The sequence below is a fragment of the Triticum dicoccoides genome, chromosome 4A (assembly GCF_002162155.2).
Source record: "Triticum dicoccoides isolate Atlit2015 ecotype Zavitan chromosome 4A, WEW_v2.0, whole genome shotgun sequence".
NCBI classification, from domain to species: domain Eukaryota; kingdom Viridiplantae; phylum Streptophyta; class Magnoliopsida; order Poales; family Poaceae; genus Triticum; species Triticum dicoccoides.
The window spans coordinates 62086834-62105411 of NC_041386.1; the positions used below are offsets into that span (position 1 = coordinate 62086834).

The 18578-nt window shown below is 50.2% G+C and overlaps 1 protein-coding gene across 1 annotated transcript; it reads right to left on the reverse strand.

Moving 5' to 3' along the window:
* Nucleotides 1-14013: 14013 nt before the first annotated feature.
* LOC119284986 (alpha,alpha-trehalose-phosphate synthase [UDP-forming] 6-like) lies at nt 14014-18021 on the reverse strand. The gene is made up of 3 exons (XM_037564178.1): nt 15424-18021; nt 14734-15007; nt 14014-14648 (listed from the first exon to the last, which is right to left on the reverse strand). Exons 1-3 carry the CDS (start codon nt 17415-17417, stop codon nt 14304-14306), a joined length of 2613 nt encoding a protein of 870 aa, XP_037420075.1. The 5' UTR covers nt 17418-18021; the 3' UTR covers nt 14014-14303.
* Nucleotides 18022-18578: the final 557 nt, after the last annotated feature.

The window sequence follows — 18578 nt, forward strand, 5'->3', positions numbered from 1 at the left end:
CGTCCCACCCCCGCCGCCATCGCCCCTCCCCACCTCGCCTCACACCGCCCGCGCGCCGGAGCCGCCGCCCGCCCGCCGGATTTCTCGCTGCCGGTTTTTTTGGTTTTAGGTATAAAACCGCTCGGTTTTTATTAACCCTAGATTGGTTTTTTTTATTTTATTTAGATTGGTTTGGTTTTTCTTGGTTAGTTTATTTTACGAACGTTCGTTCGTTAGCTCGTTTTAACGAACGAATTCGTTCGTTTGCTTCTGTTAGCGGACGTTCATCCGATAGATTTTTCTTGTTCTGTTTTAGTTTCACCAGGGACTTATCCGCGGTTATTTTTATCGCAGATTAGCCCCTGCTCTTCAAACCCTCGCAACTTTTTAACCGTTTGTCCAAATCCAGTGAAACCAACGCCAAAATCTTTGTCTCGAAGCCCTCTTTCTGGTTAATCAACTTGAACATGATTTTGACAATTTAAAATTTGGTTTCAAGAATATTTGAATTCGAAGTTTTTTTTACCGTAGTTTCAGTTCCGTACCTCCGATTTGATCAATTCTTTTTGCAAATCGAAGCTCTTCAGTTGGACTTTCTGATTTGGATCTTCTTATTTGAGTTTTACCCTTGCATCTATGTCTGAGTGCTTATGTATGCTATTGTTTGTTTGCGATAGAATTTCTGGAGTGCGAAGCGTGCTACTACGAGTCTCTAGGTTTTGCGGATCGTCAGCAAGGCAAGTAACACTTTGATCATACCCCTTTATTACCCAGTTTTTATGCATTAGTTTCAATCCTCAAACACTGCATGATTAGGATGTGTTTAACATCTGGGTATTGAATTGGGAAGTAGATGATGAGGTAGAACCTATTACCCTTTTATTATCAAGCCCTTAGGAGTTACTTCTACGTTATGCTTATGTTGCTATGATATGCTCATAGACATGGTTTGGTTTGAGTGATCCATGAAAGATGTGAGATTGATAATTAATGGTTAACTTAAGGTGGCTACTTAAATACACATCTGGGTGGATTGGTTGCGGGCACCTGGGATATACCAGTGATGTCCTTTGGTTCGCCACCCAGGCTCAAAGGTATCATAATATTATTCATTCTAGAAACTACCGTGTGCAGCCACAAGCTATTATGGGCTCTAGCATAGTTGAGTATGTTGCATGACCACTTTCAGTGGTAGACTAGCAGATGTAGGGGTGTAGGTTGGTACTGTCTACCCAGAGTAAAGAGTTAATGTTTCTGAAAGACTGTGCCTCGGTCATCCGTTTCTCAAACACCATGTAGTGCGAGAAATCCAACGGAGGAGACCGAGTCTTGTGGGGAAAGGTGCGCAAACCTCTGCAGAGTGTAAAAACTAATCATGGTTAGCCGTGTCCCAAGTTATGGACATCTTGAGTATCTGGTTCTTGGATTATCATGTTGATCTCATCACTCTAAATTAATTTGTTGGGATATTAATTACTTTTTAATTGGGATTGAGATGGGGGTACCATTCTCAATGTTTTATCAACTACCATGATACTTAAATAAAATATATTCCTTTGTTGTAGGAAAAAATGGCTTTTCGCAAAAACATTATAACCATAGAGCCTCCACTAGCCATATATGCATGTAGTGATAGCATTTACTTGTTCATTGCTCTACAGTGTTATTTTGCCAGCATATTCCATGTGCTAACCCGTTTCGGGCTGCGACGTATTATGTTGCATACTTTTCAGACGAAGAGTAAGGTGCGCTAGGTCATTTGTCATGCACTCAGCTATGCCGTTGGAGTTGATGGACTCACTTTATCTTCCAAGCCTTCCGTTGTTATCTTATTTAGATGGCCTTAAGCCATATTATTGTATTAAGTTCTCTCTTGAGACTATCAATGTAATAAGTGTGTGATTGCTACTCTGTTATAAACCCTTCGAAGTATTGTGTGTGTCAGCATTACCGATCCAGGGATGACACTTATGCACAGAGACTTGATCCATTCGGGTCGGGTCGCTACATTACGAGGCTTTTGATATTTGAGAAAATGGAGTATGAGAGATAAGCAAGCTCAACTTGAATGGGGGAAAGGATAACCCTTGGGGAAGAAGGTGGACCTTTTATAGTTCCACACAAAATTTTCCCGTTGGATACCTTTCAACACCACCCAAAATGTCATCCGGAAACTTTGGAGACACCTTTCGGGGCATCCCAGATTCCGGGCCTGACTCTAGGGCATTGACTCCAGAAGACAACAGATGCCTCTGTTGTCACCCAGAAGTAGCGCCTGAGGGTGTGCCGGATTCTAGGAGTACCTCTGGGAGCTCCAGATTCCAGAGCTAACTCCGTCTGGCATCATAGGCTTCTCATGTCCACCTGAGGTACCGCGGGGGGTAGCACCAGATTTTTGCTCGCCTGGAAGGTTACACCGGAACCTTCAAGGACTTTTCGGCACAATGAAATAACACGTTTTGATTGTGACAAGATCAATAACTTGGATATTTGAGTTGCACTTATCGTAAAAATTAGGATGTGGATATTTGGCTATATGAAAAGGATCGTGGTTTCACTCTAAGTTCATCGAGAGACCCCTCTTAATAGTGCGGTTTTACTATACTCAGTAAGGATAAAAGAACTATAAATATGAGTATATTGTCGTGCTTATCTCTTTCAAAATTAGGGGTCAACATCCATCTATGTTTCCAATTTTTGGACCACCCCACATTATATACTAGCATCTACAATCGGGCTCGTCAAAAGTGACCCCTCGTATGTCCGTGGATGCATCCAAGGGCGTCCACGGACAGGGCCCGATCACCCCTCATTTTTCATCTGCTGCAACTACAAACCTCAAATCTCACCTCATGTTTCCATACTACATCATGCAACGTAAAATAAGCTACATACTACATAATACATAGATAAGACTACCCTAGTTCTACTTGTCATTGGAGATGTTGACGACCTCCGTGCCAGCAGTGTTGGACGGACCGACTTCCTGGTCAATAGCCGCTGCACACAACTCTAACTTCTCGCCGGACTCCATGTCTGCGAAGACTTCCTCCAACTCCGCGTTCACCTTACAGAGGTAGTGGCGGTTTGTATCAACCTCGAGCTCCGACTGGATGGACTCGAGGATGGAGAGCTACTCCGCAGACTCAAACTCGGCCAATGGGTCATCCATGGCGAATCTGGCCGCAGGAGACGAGACGCCGGATTTGCCTCACCTTCCTCCTCGTCCTTGTCCTCCGTCTTTGCATCCGGCACCCCTTGCTTCGACGCCTCCTTGTCCTGCTCTGGAGAGTCCGAAGGCAAGCTGATTGCAACGCGAGCGGCACACCGTCCCACCATTTGTGCTAGGATCTCCACCTTGCGCTGTGTAGTGAGCATCTTAACAGTGGTGATCTACTGTTGGACCATGGTTAACGATGGACAACAAGCTCAGAGCGAATTGGGAGTGGCGGCGTGAACAGGAGGGAGAGGGTAGAACTAGGAGTTACTAGGGTTGAGGCTTGTTGTTCGGCTTAAGTAGCCGGATTAGGCCGCTCGGGTAGCGCGCTGAAGTGGTAACATGAACGGTCCTCACCGGACCCATGGGTTTCGACGTGTGTTCGTGTGGATCCCCTTGTCAGTCTGACATGGCGGACATGAAGGAAATATGTCCTAGAGGCAATAATAAAGTTGTTATTTTATATTTCCTTATTCATGATAAAGGTTCATTATTCATGCTAGAATCGTATTGATCGGAAACCTAAATACATGTGTGAATACATAAACAAATATCATGTCCCTAGTAAGCCTCTACTAGACTAGCTCGTCGATCAAAGATAGTTAAGGTTTCCTAACCATAGACATGTGTTGTCATTTGATAACGGGATCACATCATTAGGAGAATGATGTGATGGACAAGACCCATCGGTTAGCTTAGCATATTGATCGTTCAGTTTATTGCTATTGCTTTCTTCATGTCAAATACATATTCCTTCGACTGTGAGATTATGCAACTCCCGGATACCGTAGGAATACCTTGTGTTCTATCAAACGTCACAACGTAACTGAGTGATCAGAAAGATGCTCTACAGGTATCTCCGAAGAAGGTGTTTGTTGGGTTGGCATAAATCGAGATTAGGATTTGTCACTCCGAGTATCGGAGAGGTATCTCTGGGCCCTCTCGGTAATACACATCATAAGCTTGCAAGCAAATGACTAAGGAGTTCGTCACGAGGTGATGTATTACAGAACGAGTAAAGAGACTTGCTGGTAACAAGATTGAACTAGGTATAGAGATACCGATGATTGAATCTCGGGCAAGTAAGATACCGATGGACAAAGGGAATTACATATGTTGTCATAACGGTTCGACCGATAAGATCTTCGTAGAATATGTAGGAGCCAATATGGGCATCCAGGTTCCGCTATTGGTTATTGACCGGAGAGGTGTCTCGGTCATGTCTACATAGTTCTTGAACCCGTATGGTCCGCACGCTTAACGTTCGTTTACGATATAGTGTTGATGAGTTATGTGATTTGATGAGTTATGTGATTTGGTGACCGAATGTTGTTCGGAGTCCCGGTTGAGATCACGAACATGAAGAGGACTCTCAAAATGGTCGAGAGGTAAATATTGACATATAGGACAATGGTATTCAGACACCGGAAGTGTTTCAAAGGGTACTGGGTACTTATCGGGTCACCGGAAAGGAGTTTCAGGCACCCCTGGCAAAGATATGGGCCTTATGGGCCAAGAGAGGGAACACACCAGCCCACAAGGAGCTGGTGCGCCCCTATAGAGGCCGACCCTATGAGGAGGAGAAGGAAAGAGGGGAGGGAAAGGAAAGTGTGGAGTAGGACTCCCCCTTCCTTCCCTCTCCCCTCTTTCCTTCCCCTTCTTCATACAAGGAAAGGGGGGCGCACACTAGTGCCGGCGGCCAGCCCCTTGGGGCGTGCTCTGGCTGCCTTAGGTTGCCTCCTTGTAGCGCCCCGAGACCGATGTGCCAGGTGCCCTCCAGTTATTCGTTGTCGTTGCCATGTCATTTGTTTGCGTGTTGCATTTCGTCATTGCATCTTTTGCATTGTATCATGTCATCATGCCATCTTGTCATAAATCTTTTGCATCTCACCTAAATAAATTGCATTGATCTTCGGTCCATTTAAATCGAGGGAATTCACATGGTGAGTTCTTTTTATAGCATACCCTCCCGATATTTAGGGAGCTATATTAAACCATTCCATTGGCTTGGGATCACCCACAAACACATATGCACTGTTCTTCAAATTTCCTTTTATCCTTCTCAACTTCCCCTTCTTCCTTTGGGGCCTTTTAGTAAAATTGAGTGGCAATTTTACTTTACCCATAAATGTTCCAAATCTGCCCATAAATCACATATATTGTGTAGGGTCACCTCCTATAATTTCAACCCATTTGGAGTTCATTTGAATGGGTTTTCGAAATTCGAACTTGTTGAGTTAAATCCAACACGTGTGGATTTTACTTCCTCTAAAATTCGTCAGGCCATTTTTGTCAAATTCCTCGTATTTTTGTGAGTCCGGGAAAATCATCTACTTGTCCAACTTCTTCCCCTAACACCTCCTTCCTTTTTTTTCTCTTCTTTGTTTTTTTCTGTTTTAGAAATAAGTATGAGGGAAAGAGAGCGCCCCTGCCAGCTTTCCCAGCGCCCCACTCCCACTAGGCCCATCCTTTTCCCTATCACCGGCCATCCCTCTCCAGCCCAGCTGGGCCTCCCTCCCGCGGCACCTCTCCTCCCGCTTCTCCTGGCCACCACCTCCCTCTGCTGCCCTCGCGTCCCGAGCTCGCAGACCCCGGACGACCGGCCAGAGCCGCCCATCTCCCTGTGCTCGTCTCCCTCTCCTCCCTCGCAGGCTCCCTCGTCGCCTTGCCTTGTCGCCGGCCCTTGCTCCGCCTCGTCGTGCCTCTGCTCATCGCACGAACCTCCGGGCTGCAGCTCTCTCGCCCCGTTCAATCTGGACACTGGGTCCCAAGCACCTCGACCTGCCGCCTGCTCGCCGGAGCAGCAGTAGCAGCCCCGTGTGCTGCCCGGGCCTTCCCTGCATCCCCCTCACAGCTGAACTGGTCTCCTCTCCTTCCTCCTCGCGCGTGCCTGCGACAAGCTTCACCAGCAGCACGCCATGCGCCCGCGCGTCGGTTGTCGGACCCCGGCAAGCAGGACCCCGCCACCGGTGACCTGAAGGACGAGCAGGGCGCTCCGCCACCATCTCCAGCAGCGCCTCCGCACCTTTTCTCCCACCTCCCGTGCTTCCTGACGAGTTCCTGCCCGACCTCCTCGTTGACCTCTGCCACAAGTCCAACGAGCAGCGACTTCGGTTTTTTCGCCAAGTCTATCAAAGGCCCTCAAGACCGTACCCCTTCATGCCGGCAAGACCGGCAAGTCGGATTCCGAACGATCAACGACTTGTGGACCATGTGCATCTACCGTCGTCGAAGACCCGGGTTGCAAAAACGCCAAGTTCCTCTCCGCCGTGAACCACTACTTCCACAACGCGTCCTGAACGACTACCGGCGCCTTGGGTTTTATCAAGTTCCCCTACGACCCGTGTACGACTGCGGGAATACCACCAAGTACCCTTTTGGATCACCAAGTTCGCTACCATCATCGTGAACCGCTTTCGGAACGTGTATCACTATGCCCAAGTGAAAGATCGTGGATGTCGCCTAGAGGGGGGGGGGTGAATAGGCGCTTTAAAATAATTACGGTTTAGGCTTGAACAAATGCGGAATAAACCTAACGGTTAATTTGTCAAGCACAAAACCTAAAACAACTAGGCAACTTATGTGCACCAACAACTTATGCTAAGCAAGATAAACTACTTAGGTGATAGCAAGATATATGACAAGAAACAATATGGCTATCACAAAGTAAAGTGCATAAGTAAAGGGCTCGGGTAAGAGATAACCGAGGCACGCGGTGACGATGATGTATCCCGAAGTTCACACCCTTGCGGATGCTAATCTTCGTTTGGAGCGGTGTGGAGGCACAATGCTCCCCAAGAAGCCACTAGGGCCACCGTAATCTCCTCACGCCCTCGCACAATGCAAGATGTCGTGATTCCACTAAGGGACCTTTGAGGGCGGTCACCGAACCCGTACAAATGGCAACCCTTGGGGGCGGTCACCGAACCCGTACACTTTGGCAACCCTTGGGGGCGGTCACCGAACCCGTACACTTTGGTAACCCTTGGGGGCGGTCACCGGTACCCGTCAAATTGCTCAGGGCGATCTCCACAACCTAATTGAAGACCCCGAAGCTTGCCCGGAGCTTTACACCACAATGATTGAGCTCCGAACACCACCAGCCGTCTAGGGCGCCCAAGCACCCAAGAGGAACAAGCTCAAGGGTACCAAGCACCCAAGAGTAATAAGCTTCTCAACTTGTAACTTCCACGTATCATCGTGGAGAACTCAAACCGATGCACCAAATGCAATGGCAAGGGCACACGGAGTGCCCAAGTCCTCTCCCAATCACCAAAGCAACTAATGCTAGGGAAGAAAATGAGAGGAAGAACGAAAGAAGAACACGAAGAACTCCAAGATCTAGATCCAAGGGGTTCCCCTCACCTAGAGGAGAAAGTGATTGGTGGAAATGTGGATCTAGATCTCCTCTCTCTTTTCCCTCAAGAACTAGCAAGAATCATTGGAGGGATTGAGAGTTAGCAAGCTCGAAGAAAGTCAACAATGGGGGAAGAACACGAGCTAAAAGGATAAGGTCCAATGGGGAAGAATACCCCCTTTTATAGGTGGGGAAAAAACCAACCGTTACCCACCAACCAGCCCGCGGCCAGCGGTACTACCGCGCCTGGCCAGCGGTACTACCGCAAGGCCGCGCAGTACTACTGCTTGCAACCAAGCGGTACTACCGCACGGCTGTGCGGTACTACCGTACCGACCCACGGTACTGCCGCAACCCAAGCACAGAACCGATAAACAGACGCACAGGAGCTGGGGGCGGAACTTCCGCACGCGCGGTACTACCGCGCCCCCCATGCGGTACTACCGCGAGGCAAAAGTCCCAGCCAGGGGAAAAGGGAAACTTCCGTGCCTACTTCCGTAAAGAACGGAAGTAGCAAAAATCTGACACGGCAGTACTGCTGAGGGGAGGTACTACTGCCTGACCGCATAGCGCGGTACTACCGCACGACGAAAGCGGTACTACCGCAAAGGGGCGGCACTAGCCTGGTGGGCAGCGGTAGTGCGGCTCCAGGGGAGCGGTACTACCGTGGGCACCTGCGGTACTACCGTGCCACTGCACGGTACTACCGCTGATGCCTACGGTACTACCGCTTTCCTGGGAGCAGTACTACCGCAACCAATAACGGAAACCACACAAGGGAGGCAAGAAAACGGAGGAAGCTCCAAGGAAGAAGGAGGGGAAAGGAAGGAGACGCGTACGTGATGAATCCACCCAAACCTTTCCAACGCGGACCCTGACAAAACCACACTCAAGAGAATAAGAACTGCCATAACTTCTGCATATGAGCTCCGAATTGAGCAAACTCAAGCTTGTTGGAAACAAGACGACGAGTAGCATCAAAATAGCGAGAAGAGGCAGGGGAGGTATGCCTAACAAAAAGAGGAGTGAAACCTCCAACCGAGAAGAATCGGCAAAACCTCCAACATCGAAAACATCATAGAAGATGCATGCGAACTCCGTTTTCGATGAACTCAAGCTTGTCATCAAGATGACCATAAGCTCTAAGACTCACAAAGAGAACCAAACAAGAACCAAGACAGATGATGCAAGGATGCAATGGTTTGAGCTCTCTATGAACGATACGATCAAGCTACTCATCGAGAGCCCCCCTTGATAGTACGGCAATCGATCCTATAACCCGGTCTCCCAACTACCATCATGAGACCGGTAAAATAGAAAACCTATCAAGGGCAAACCTTTGCCTTGCACATGGTCCACTTGAGCTAGATGATGACAATCTTGACTCCCTCAAGTTGGACCACCTTTCTTGATTGTGTTGACTCGATGAAGACTAGTTGATTGCTCCCCCATACTCCACTATGGGTGAGCCACTCTTCCGCACATCTTCACAAGTCCATTATCACCACAAAGGACGGCAAGCTTCAAGCATTTGATCTTCTATGCTTTGTGGGTTGGTCAACTTGATCCCTCTCGGTACATCTTCTACGCTTTGTGTGTTGGTCAACTTGATTCACTCTTTGACTTAGTCTTGATCAACCTCTCACAAGACCAATCTTTAGGTAATTCCTTGAATAGCACCTTCGTCGACACAAACTCTCCTTGAAACCAACACATGTACTCCAAGAAAAGCCTATGGACAAAAACCTTCAAATATAACTCAAGGCAACCATTAGTCCATAGAGATTGTCATCAATTACCAAAACCAAACATGGGGGCACCGCATGTTCTTTCACCAAGTACCACTACACCCGGAGACCACAGATCCGTGAAGTTCCGCTACCGTCGTCGTGGACCCGACAAGTTTGCGAGTACAACTACTTCCTCTACGACCCGCGAGAACCACTACTTTTGCTACCGTCGAGAGAACGTCTACTTCCTTCGACGAACTTGATCCGTTCCGAAAATGCACGCTACGAAGGTATAACCATCGAGACGATCGCCCGTGAACGAATGCTTGTGTTGTATGAGATGCTCCTGTTTGGCCGTGTTCGCGCCGTGTCCGTTTTGTCCCTCGTTTCCTTGCCACCGATTCATGGGACACCCGGTATCCGGGATCACCCCACCATCTTTTGCATGCTCCCGTCATTTTCCTTTTGCATCGGTATTTCCATGAGCTACCAGAACCGTTATCGTTGTCGTGGCACCCCTTTCTTTCCACCACGGTGACAAATGCTTCATGATGCTCTTGTCAATTTTTAATAAAAATTGCATAAACTTGTTCATGTCATCCGCATCATGATAACAACAATTAAATGTTTAAAATTGTTGTTGCAATAAATTACTAAGGCATATGGGGATTTACCGGATTCGTTGTTTATTATATCCGGCCCCATTTAAATTGTTTAGATGGTATAGTTTTGTTATGCTTCACCTCTTGCCATGCTTAACTACATTTAATTTTGTTGGGTACATAACCGAGAGAGAACTAATTAATCGATGCGGTGCTTCGTCAATATGCAACTCGTTGCATATTGAGCTCCACTTAATTTGAAGTGTTGTTTGTGCACTTTGCCATGCCTTTTTAAACCGGACATGCATCATACTTGGTTGTGCATCGTGCCATGCTTATGTGATGTTTGTTTACTATGTTGTTTGCTTCTTTCCGGGTTCCTTCTCACGTTAGCTTCGCTTTCGTTCCGGAGTTGTGAGGATCCGTTAAACTATGTCCGTTTGTCTTCTTCATGGACTCGTTCTTCTTTCTTGCGGGATTTCAGGTAAGATGACCATACCCTCGAAATCACTTCTATCTTTGCTTGCTAGTTGCTCGCTCTTTTGCTATGCCTATGCTGCGATACCTACCACTTGCTTATCATGCCTCCCATATTGTTGAACCAAGCCTCTAACCCACCTGGTCCTAGCAAACCGTTGTTTGGCTATGTTACCGCTTTGCTCAGCCCCTCTTATAGCGTTGCTAGTTGCAGGTGAAGATTGGAGTTTGTTCCTTGTTGGAACATGGATATTTGTTGGCATATCACAATATCTCTTATTTAATTAATGCATCTATATACTTGGTAAAGGGTGGAAGGCTCGTCCTTATGCCTGGTGTTTTGTTCCACTCTTGCCGCCCTAGTTTCCGTCATATCGGTGTTATGTTCCTGGATTTTGCGTTCCTTACGCGGTTGGGTTATAATGGGAACCCCTTGACAGTTCGCCTTGAATAAAACTCCTCCAGCAATGCCCAACATTGGTTTTACCATTCGCCACCTAGCATTTTCTTTTCCTTGGGTTCTGCAGACTCAAGGGTCATCTTTATTTAAACCCCCCTGGGCCATTGCTCCTCTGAGTGTTGGTCCGACCGAGTAGACTGCGGGGCCACCTCGGGGCAACTTGAGCGCTGGTTTTACTCATAGGATGTCTCATCTGAGTGTGCCCTGAGAACGAGATATGTGCAGCTCCTATCGGGATTTGTCAGCACATTCGGGCGGTGTTGCTGGACTTGTTTTACCATTGTCGAGGATGTCTTGTAACCTGGATGCCGAGCCTGATCGGATTGTCTTGGGAGAAGGAATATCCTTCGTTCACCGTGAGAGCTTGTGATGGGCTAAGTTGGGACACCCCTGCAGGGATTTGAACTTTCGAAAGCCGTGCCCGTGGTTATGGGCAGATGGGAATTTGTTAATGTCCGGTTGAAGAAAACCTGAAGTTGACCTTAATTAAAATACATCAATCACGTGTGTTACCGTGATGGTCTCTTTCCGGTGGTGTCCGGGAAGTGAACACGGTGTTGGAGTTATGCTTGACGTAGGTTGTTCTAGGATCACTTCTTGATCATAGTTCATCGATCGTGCTTTTGCCTCCTCTTCTCGCTCTCTTTTGCGAATATGTTAGCCACCATATATGCTAGTCGCTTGCTGCAGCTCCACCTCATACCTTTTGCCTTACCCATAAGCTTAAATAGTCTTGATCACGAGGGTGCGAGATTGCTGAGTCCCTGTGACTCACAGATACTTCCAAAACCAGTTTGTAGATGCCGTTGAACCGTGCAGATGACACAACCAAGCTCAAGGAGGAGCTCGATGAAGATCTTGTCATTTGTGTTGTTTCGTTCTAGTTGATCAGTAGTGGAGCCCGGTCGGGACGATCGGGGATCTGTGTAGCATTTGGGGTAGTCTTCTTTTATTTTGTTTCCGTAGTCGGACCTTGTGTGTATCTGGATGATGTAATGCTTTATTCATGTATTGTGTGAAGTGGCGATTGTAAGCCAACTATGTATCTTTTTCCCTTATGTATTACATGGGTTGTGTGAAGATTACCTCACTTGCGACATTGCTTTCAATGCGGTTATGCCTCTAAGTCATGCTTCGACACGTGGGAGATATAGCCGCATCGAGGGCGTTACTCTCCTCTCCCCTCCCACCTATATATATGTGGGGAGGGAGCTCCAAACAAGGACACAACATTGTCTCGGCCATGTGCAGCGCCCCCGTCGACCGTTTACTCCCTCGGTCATATTTTCATAGTGCTTAGGCGAAGCCCTGCGGAGATCACATCACCATCACCGTCAGCACACCGTCGTGCTGACAGAACTCATCTACTACCTCGCCGTGTTGCTGGATCAAGAAGGCGGAGGACATCCCCGAGCTGAGCGTGTGCAAAACGCGGAGGTGTCGTGTGTTCGGTACTTGATCGGTTGGAGCGCGAATAAGTTCGACTACATTAACCGCATTGTCAAACGTTTCCGCTTACGGTCTACGAGGGTACATAGACATACTCTCCCCTCGTTGCTATGCATCTTCATGGATAGATCATTGTGTGTGCATAGATTTTGTTTTCCATGCAACGATTCCCAACAAGACATGTCCAGGCCTCCTCATATTCGCCTGAGATATTGGTTGGATATGGGGGGTGGCGATCAACCCAGACGTATAGGGCCGGTTTGAGGAGCCCAGCTGGGTTGTGATTTTGTGACCAGTCACTGACCGAGTCGTTCGCCTGGACGTATAGGGGGGCTTGAGGAGCTCGGCTATAGATGCTCTAAACTTGACACACAAGTTCAGTGTATATTGTAATTTGCAACCAAAATCAAGGAGAGTATTGCACTTTCATTCTCCCTCCTTTTGGCGTCCTTTGACAATACAAATTTAGTTCACAAGATATTGAATTGAAGATTAAGGTTGCTTAGGATAAATGAGGAGACTCCTTTTAGACATTAGCGGTGCTACATGGTGACTATGATGTCAAACGACATCACGGAATTAAGGTTTGCAGTCTATGTTTTAATACTTTTAGATATAGTTTGTGTACACATAAGCTAAATTTCTGGCTTTGACATCATAGCTTCTGACGGCTAGCACCACCACTGCCTCTAGATATGTGCATCACCAATAAGAATATGCTTGTTTAAGCATAATGCACACGTCTAGAGCCAAGAGACCCCCCCTAAATCTTAGAGCAAAGTGAGGTGATACAATGTGTAATAGATATAAAAATCATCATTGCACACCACTGTGAGGTAACATGATATCAAGCATCTAACAACGCCTCACATGGTGGAGTGTGCGACATGGCATAAGGTAATCATACGCTTGCCCACAAAGTTAATAAGCAAAGATACCAACAAGGTAGATATAATAATGACATCAATGGCATCACATAAACAAGATAAGCAACATTGCACATATCCAAGATATTAAAAAAATATGGCCTCATGGTTAGCTTAAACAAGGTACTCAGAGCAACCAATGCTCAGACACATGCACATAGGATATAAAAGTCTTGGCCAAGCCAAATAATACACCAAAAGTTTGGGTCTTGCCAAATCACCAATATACCCAAATGTGACCCGACCAATCCTAATAGAGCTCATTATTCTCCCCCTTTGGCATAAATAAAAACACCAAAAGGAGAGAAGAAGAGAGATGCTACCGCATAACCCACTACTCATTCTCATCATCACCGTCGTCATCCTCTTTATAGAATTCATCGAAGTTGGGGGTCTTCAAGAGGCTCATTGGCATCATCAGGCTTGGTCACTTTCATTGCCACTTGAGAAGGGATACACATACGCCTCAAGACGGTTGCTATCATCCTCAGACCCATACGGTACATCCTGCCCATTGTGATGACACTCTTTATTGATGAGGCTAAGAGCAAGCTTCGATCTGGCACTTGACTTATGCATACGGTGGTTAATTTGCCCTGATGTAGCTCAGCATGGCCTTTTGATCCCGCCATGGAAAGCCCTTCATCTTTGGGGGCACTGTAGGACATTGAGGGTCCATGAGGGCCAGCCGGTCCATTGTCATGAGCTTCGTGAGAACTAGAACTGGGAGCTTCACTCCCATTTGGCTTTGGCTTGGCACCAGGGCATAGAGTGGGATGATAACGATCTAGTTTGGTGTTGGTGCAAGAAGCAGAATCGGTGCAAAATATGTTTTAACAGCACAAACTAGCATTTTCCCATGGCATTCAGAGAGACATTATTACTGTTGCGGTAACTAGACTAGCAGGTTTCAAACGGAGCTCACAACACTCTAAAGCAGGTCTCATACCACTGATAACAAACCACCGGCAGTGCAGCAAATACCATGAAAAGCATAGCTCATGTACACCTAAACTACGCTGCAGAGGCCTCCTCAGGCTGTTGCCAACACGACAATGCCTTTCCTCCTGTGCTGTGCTGCCCCTGCGCTTCACTCCAGCTTCCTACTACTGCAGCTCGCCGACGCACCACAGGTCCTCGGGGTCCTCCTCTCCCAGCGCGGGGTTCTCCAGTGCGAGCTCCTCTGAGACGTACGCCAGCCCCTGCATCAGCCTCACCACCTCCGCCGTGTCGTCGAGGTAGTACTTGGCCTTGCTCGGCTTGCGGCCGACGGTGCAGGCGAACACCTCCGCCGTGGACGCGAACGAGTCGGCGCAGGAGGCGCTGGTGATGAACTGGAACATGTCCTCGTCGGAGCGGTCGTCCCCGATGCAGAGCACGAAGTCCGGGCACATGCCACGCTCCTGCAGCGCCGCCAGCATGCGCCGCGCCACCAGGCCCTTGCTCACGCCCTGTTGTTCAACACAAGAATTGTGTGTAAGCAGTGAGGTTTGATTCGTGCCAAGAGGGTGAGATGGGATTGAGAGGCTTCTTCACCTGTGGTTTAGCTTCGACGGAGTGCACGGTGCTCTTCACGGACACCGGCTCGTTGGTGAGCACGCTCTCGAGGTGGTCGACGAGCTCCTTGGCCTGGCATGACCCGAAGTCGGGGTCCGCGTCCTCGTAGTTCCAGACGAGCACCGTGTCCCTCTCCTCGATTATCGAACCGTCCGTCGTCTCGGTGTAGAGCTCCATGACCGGCTTTGCAATCTGCATCCAGCTGCAGTCCGCGGGTGGGATGCAGGTCTCCCATTCTGCGTCCCTCTTCAGCCTTATTCAGTACAGTACATTTCAGAAATTAGACTTCCTAGCAGCCGCCCACCATATGTAGCAACAAAATATCATGGCAGAAAAGAAAAAAAAGGCATGCTATTCCACTTCAACTTGAATACGAACTTATGATTTTCTTCGAAAAGGAGGCTTGACCCCGGGCCTCTGCATCATTGCGATGCACACAGCCATAGAATATGAACCTATGATGCAACATACCAAAAGATTTCTCCATACATGTGCCACTAAGTTGTACTTGTTGTAATGATATAGAGTCCAATAACATTTCAATTTAGTTAGCTAAGGAGGACAGGCAAGAAAAGGATGGCCTGCATCTGCAAGTCTGAATGTTGAGCATTGAGCTAAGCTTGCAAGAATGTACATAAAAGCGAAGCAAACCTTAACTTAAGCTCATACCTCATGAAGTAGCCATGCTCAGCTGCCATGCCAAGGTTCTCGGCAGGGAACCACTCGTCGAGCGTGCAGCGTTTGAAGCCGCTGCAAAGGAACACCGCATTCCTCTGGTCCTGGCACAAGCTATTGAGTATCTGGACCGATTTCGCAGTGGGGCTCTTGTTGATCGCCTGCGGCATCAGCGTTCCGTCGTAGTCCAGCAGAATGGCGCGCGTCTTCGACCTCCTGTACGCCTGAACAATGTGCTCCATTGCGAGCTTCCTGAAGCTCAGGTCAAGCGAGACCACCCTGAACCGGAGGCCGAAGCCGATTCCCCAGCATCGTCGGTTCGAGTGATCCTTGCAGGTCCTCTCAAGGTCCTGGAGGAAGCTGTTGGCCCAGTAGCCGACGTCGTGCTTCTCCACGTAGCGGTAGTGCTTGTCGTGCCGCAGATTCTTCTCCTTCTCGGGCAGCACAAGGGCGCACTCCATGGCGTCGGCCACGGCCTCGATGTTCCATGGGTTCACCCTTATGGCACCGCTGAGTGACGGGGAGCACCCGATGAACTCGGACACCACCAGCATGCTCTTCTTCTCCTCTGGCTTGCACAGCCGCAGTATTCTGTCAAGCCTGTCGTTGCCTTGCCGGGAGGCGACGTACTCATAGGGGATCAAGTTCATGCCGTCCCGGACCGCGGTCACCAGGCACACCTCTGCAATGACGTAGTAGGCGACGCGCTCGTAGAACTGCAGTGGCTGGTCAATCAGCACCACCGGCTCGTACCCCGGCGCGCCATACGCCTCGTTGATCCTCTTCACCATGGCATAGGTCTCCTCCTGCACGCCGACGACGTCCTTCCCCCGGCCCCTCGCCGGGTTGGCGACCTGCACCAGCACCAGCCTGCCCCGCCACTCGGGGTGCTGCCCCAGCAGCTCCTCCATGGCGAGCAGCTTGAGGCTGATCCCCTTGAATATGTCCATGTCGTCGACGCCGAGCATGACGACCCTGCCGTTGCCGGTGTAGGTCTCCATGAGCTCGGCGACCTTGGCCTCGGTCTCCGGCAAGGCGAGCACCGCGTTGAGCTGCTCCATGTAGACCCCGACGGGCAGGATCTTGATGCTGACGGTGCGGCCGTAGTACTCGAGGCAAATGTGTCCCCGCTTGGACTCGTAGGGGAGGCCGAGCATCCGGCCGCAGCAGGAGAGGAAGTGGCGGGCGTAGTCGAAGGTGTGGAAGCCGATGAGGTCGGAGTTGAGGAGCGCGCGGAGGAGCTCCTCCCGGACGGGCAGCGTCTTGTAGATCTCGGAGGAGGGGAAGGGCGAGTGGAGGAAGAAGCCGAGCTTGATGCGGTTGAAGCGCTTGCGGAGGAAGGTGGGGAGCACCATGAGGTGGTAGTCGTGCACCCACACGAAGTCGTCGTCCGGGTTGATCACCTCCAGCACCTTGTCGGCGAACACCTTGTTGGCGGAGACGTAGGCCTGCCAGAGAAGGCGGTCGAAGCGGCCGCCGAGGTCCGGGGACAGCGGCAGCATGTAGTGGAAGAGCGGCCAGAGGTGCTGCTTGCAGAAGCCGTGGTAGTAGCGCGCGGCGGTGTCGGCGGGGAGGAAGGCCGGCACGCAGTTGTAGGAGTCGAGGAGCGCCTGCGCCACGGCGTCCTGCTCGGGGACGGGGACGTCCTCGCGGAGGCAGCCGATGTAGATGAACTCCATGGAGGGGGAGGAGGAGCTCTTCTGCAGGTGGCGGAGCAGCGAGTCCTCGTCCCAGGAGAAGGTCCAGGGCTCCTCCGGCGAGGCCGGGCGGTGGGCCCGGATCGGGAGGTGGTTGGCGACGACGATGGTGCGCGGGCGCGGCGCCGGGGACGGCGTGGAGGGCGACGCCGGGGAGTCCTCCATGAGCCCCGGCGTGGTGACCACGCTCGGGAGCCGCCGCCGCAGCGCGCCCAGCGCGGCCGGCGCCGGCCCCTGGTCCGCCGCGCCGGTCGCCAGGTCCAGCAGGTTGGAGTAGGAGCTCGACACCATGGCCTCCCACCACCACTCCTCCCGCGAGCAAGACTCAAGATTTCGCGAGAAAGGGGGCGGATTTGGGGAGGAACGGCGCCGCTTCAACCGGCGAGAAGGAGGAAGAACGGAGCCGCCGATATTTGGCACGCAGTTCCTGGCGAGACAGTTGAAGCGGAGAGTGGATTGTTGTGGCCTTGTGGGGAGGTGCCGAGGCCTGGGCTGGGCTCAGCAACAACAACAAGGCGTCCACCTGACCGACCTGGGGGCTGGGGTGGGTGCTCCTCTCCGGACCGGTGGAGTGAGCTGAGAGTGATGCACTAATTGTAGAGAGAGAAAGGGGTGGGAAAGATAAAGGAGGGCCTTTCTGTACTTTTGACACAAGGGGTGAAACCTTTCGTGCAATTCGGCGGCGGCCGTATTCCCCTGGTAGCTCGACAAGTGTGCCGCTCGCTACACTCCCCCGCATAAAAGACTTGGTAGATAGGTTTCCTCCTCAGCTCACGACGAGGCCGGTTTGGTCCGTTCCTCTGGGCAGCAAGAAACATACCATCATCATCATCAGCATCAGCATCAGATGGTAAAATTGCCAGCTGATCTCAAGCGGGACTGCACACGATCCGGTGGAACTACCCGTGGCGCACGAGGGCGAGCGGCTGCGGGTGCGGGCGGGCGCCCTTTATAGGAACAGACAGCGGCTCGCATCGTGGTGATCGGATGGATCGGGCCGGGATCGGAGGTAAGGCGGGGGAGGAGAGCCGAGGGTTTACTACAAGAAAGAAACACGAGGGAATGGGACGGGAGGCGGACGAGGGAGAGCGTATTCGGAGATTTCCTTGCGTTGGACTTTGGCCGGTGGTGCTGGGTTGGATCTATTGGCCGGTCCCCAGCGAGGATAACAACCGGGGGCAGCGAGTCTATCTGTGGACGGCGGAGAGTGATCGGTGGCCCGATGTGTCTGTCCTTGGTTAGTTCGTTTTACACCTGGGGCAGGGGGGGTTTTCAGAGGCTGGAACAGGAATGGTGTGCTGATTCGCAATAAAAAGTTTCCGGCTATTTTGTGATCGCGGTGTAAATTCGTGAGATGCTCGGTCCGGATGGAAGAACCAGAGCATTGGTGATTCTAGAAGATTTAAATTTTTTTATGACGTGCGTTGTCGCAACATGGTCTTTTCACATGTG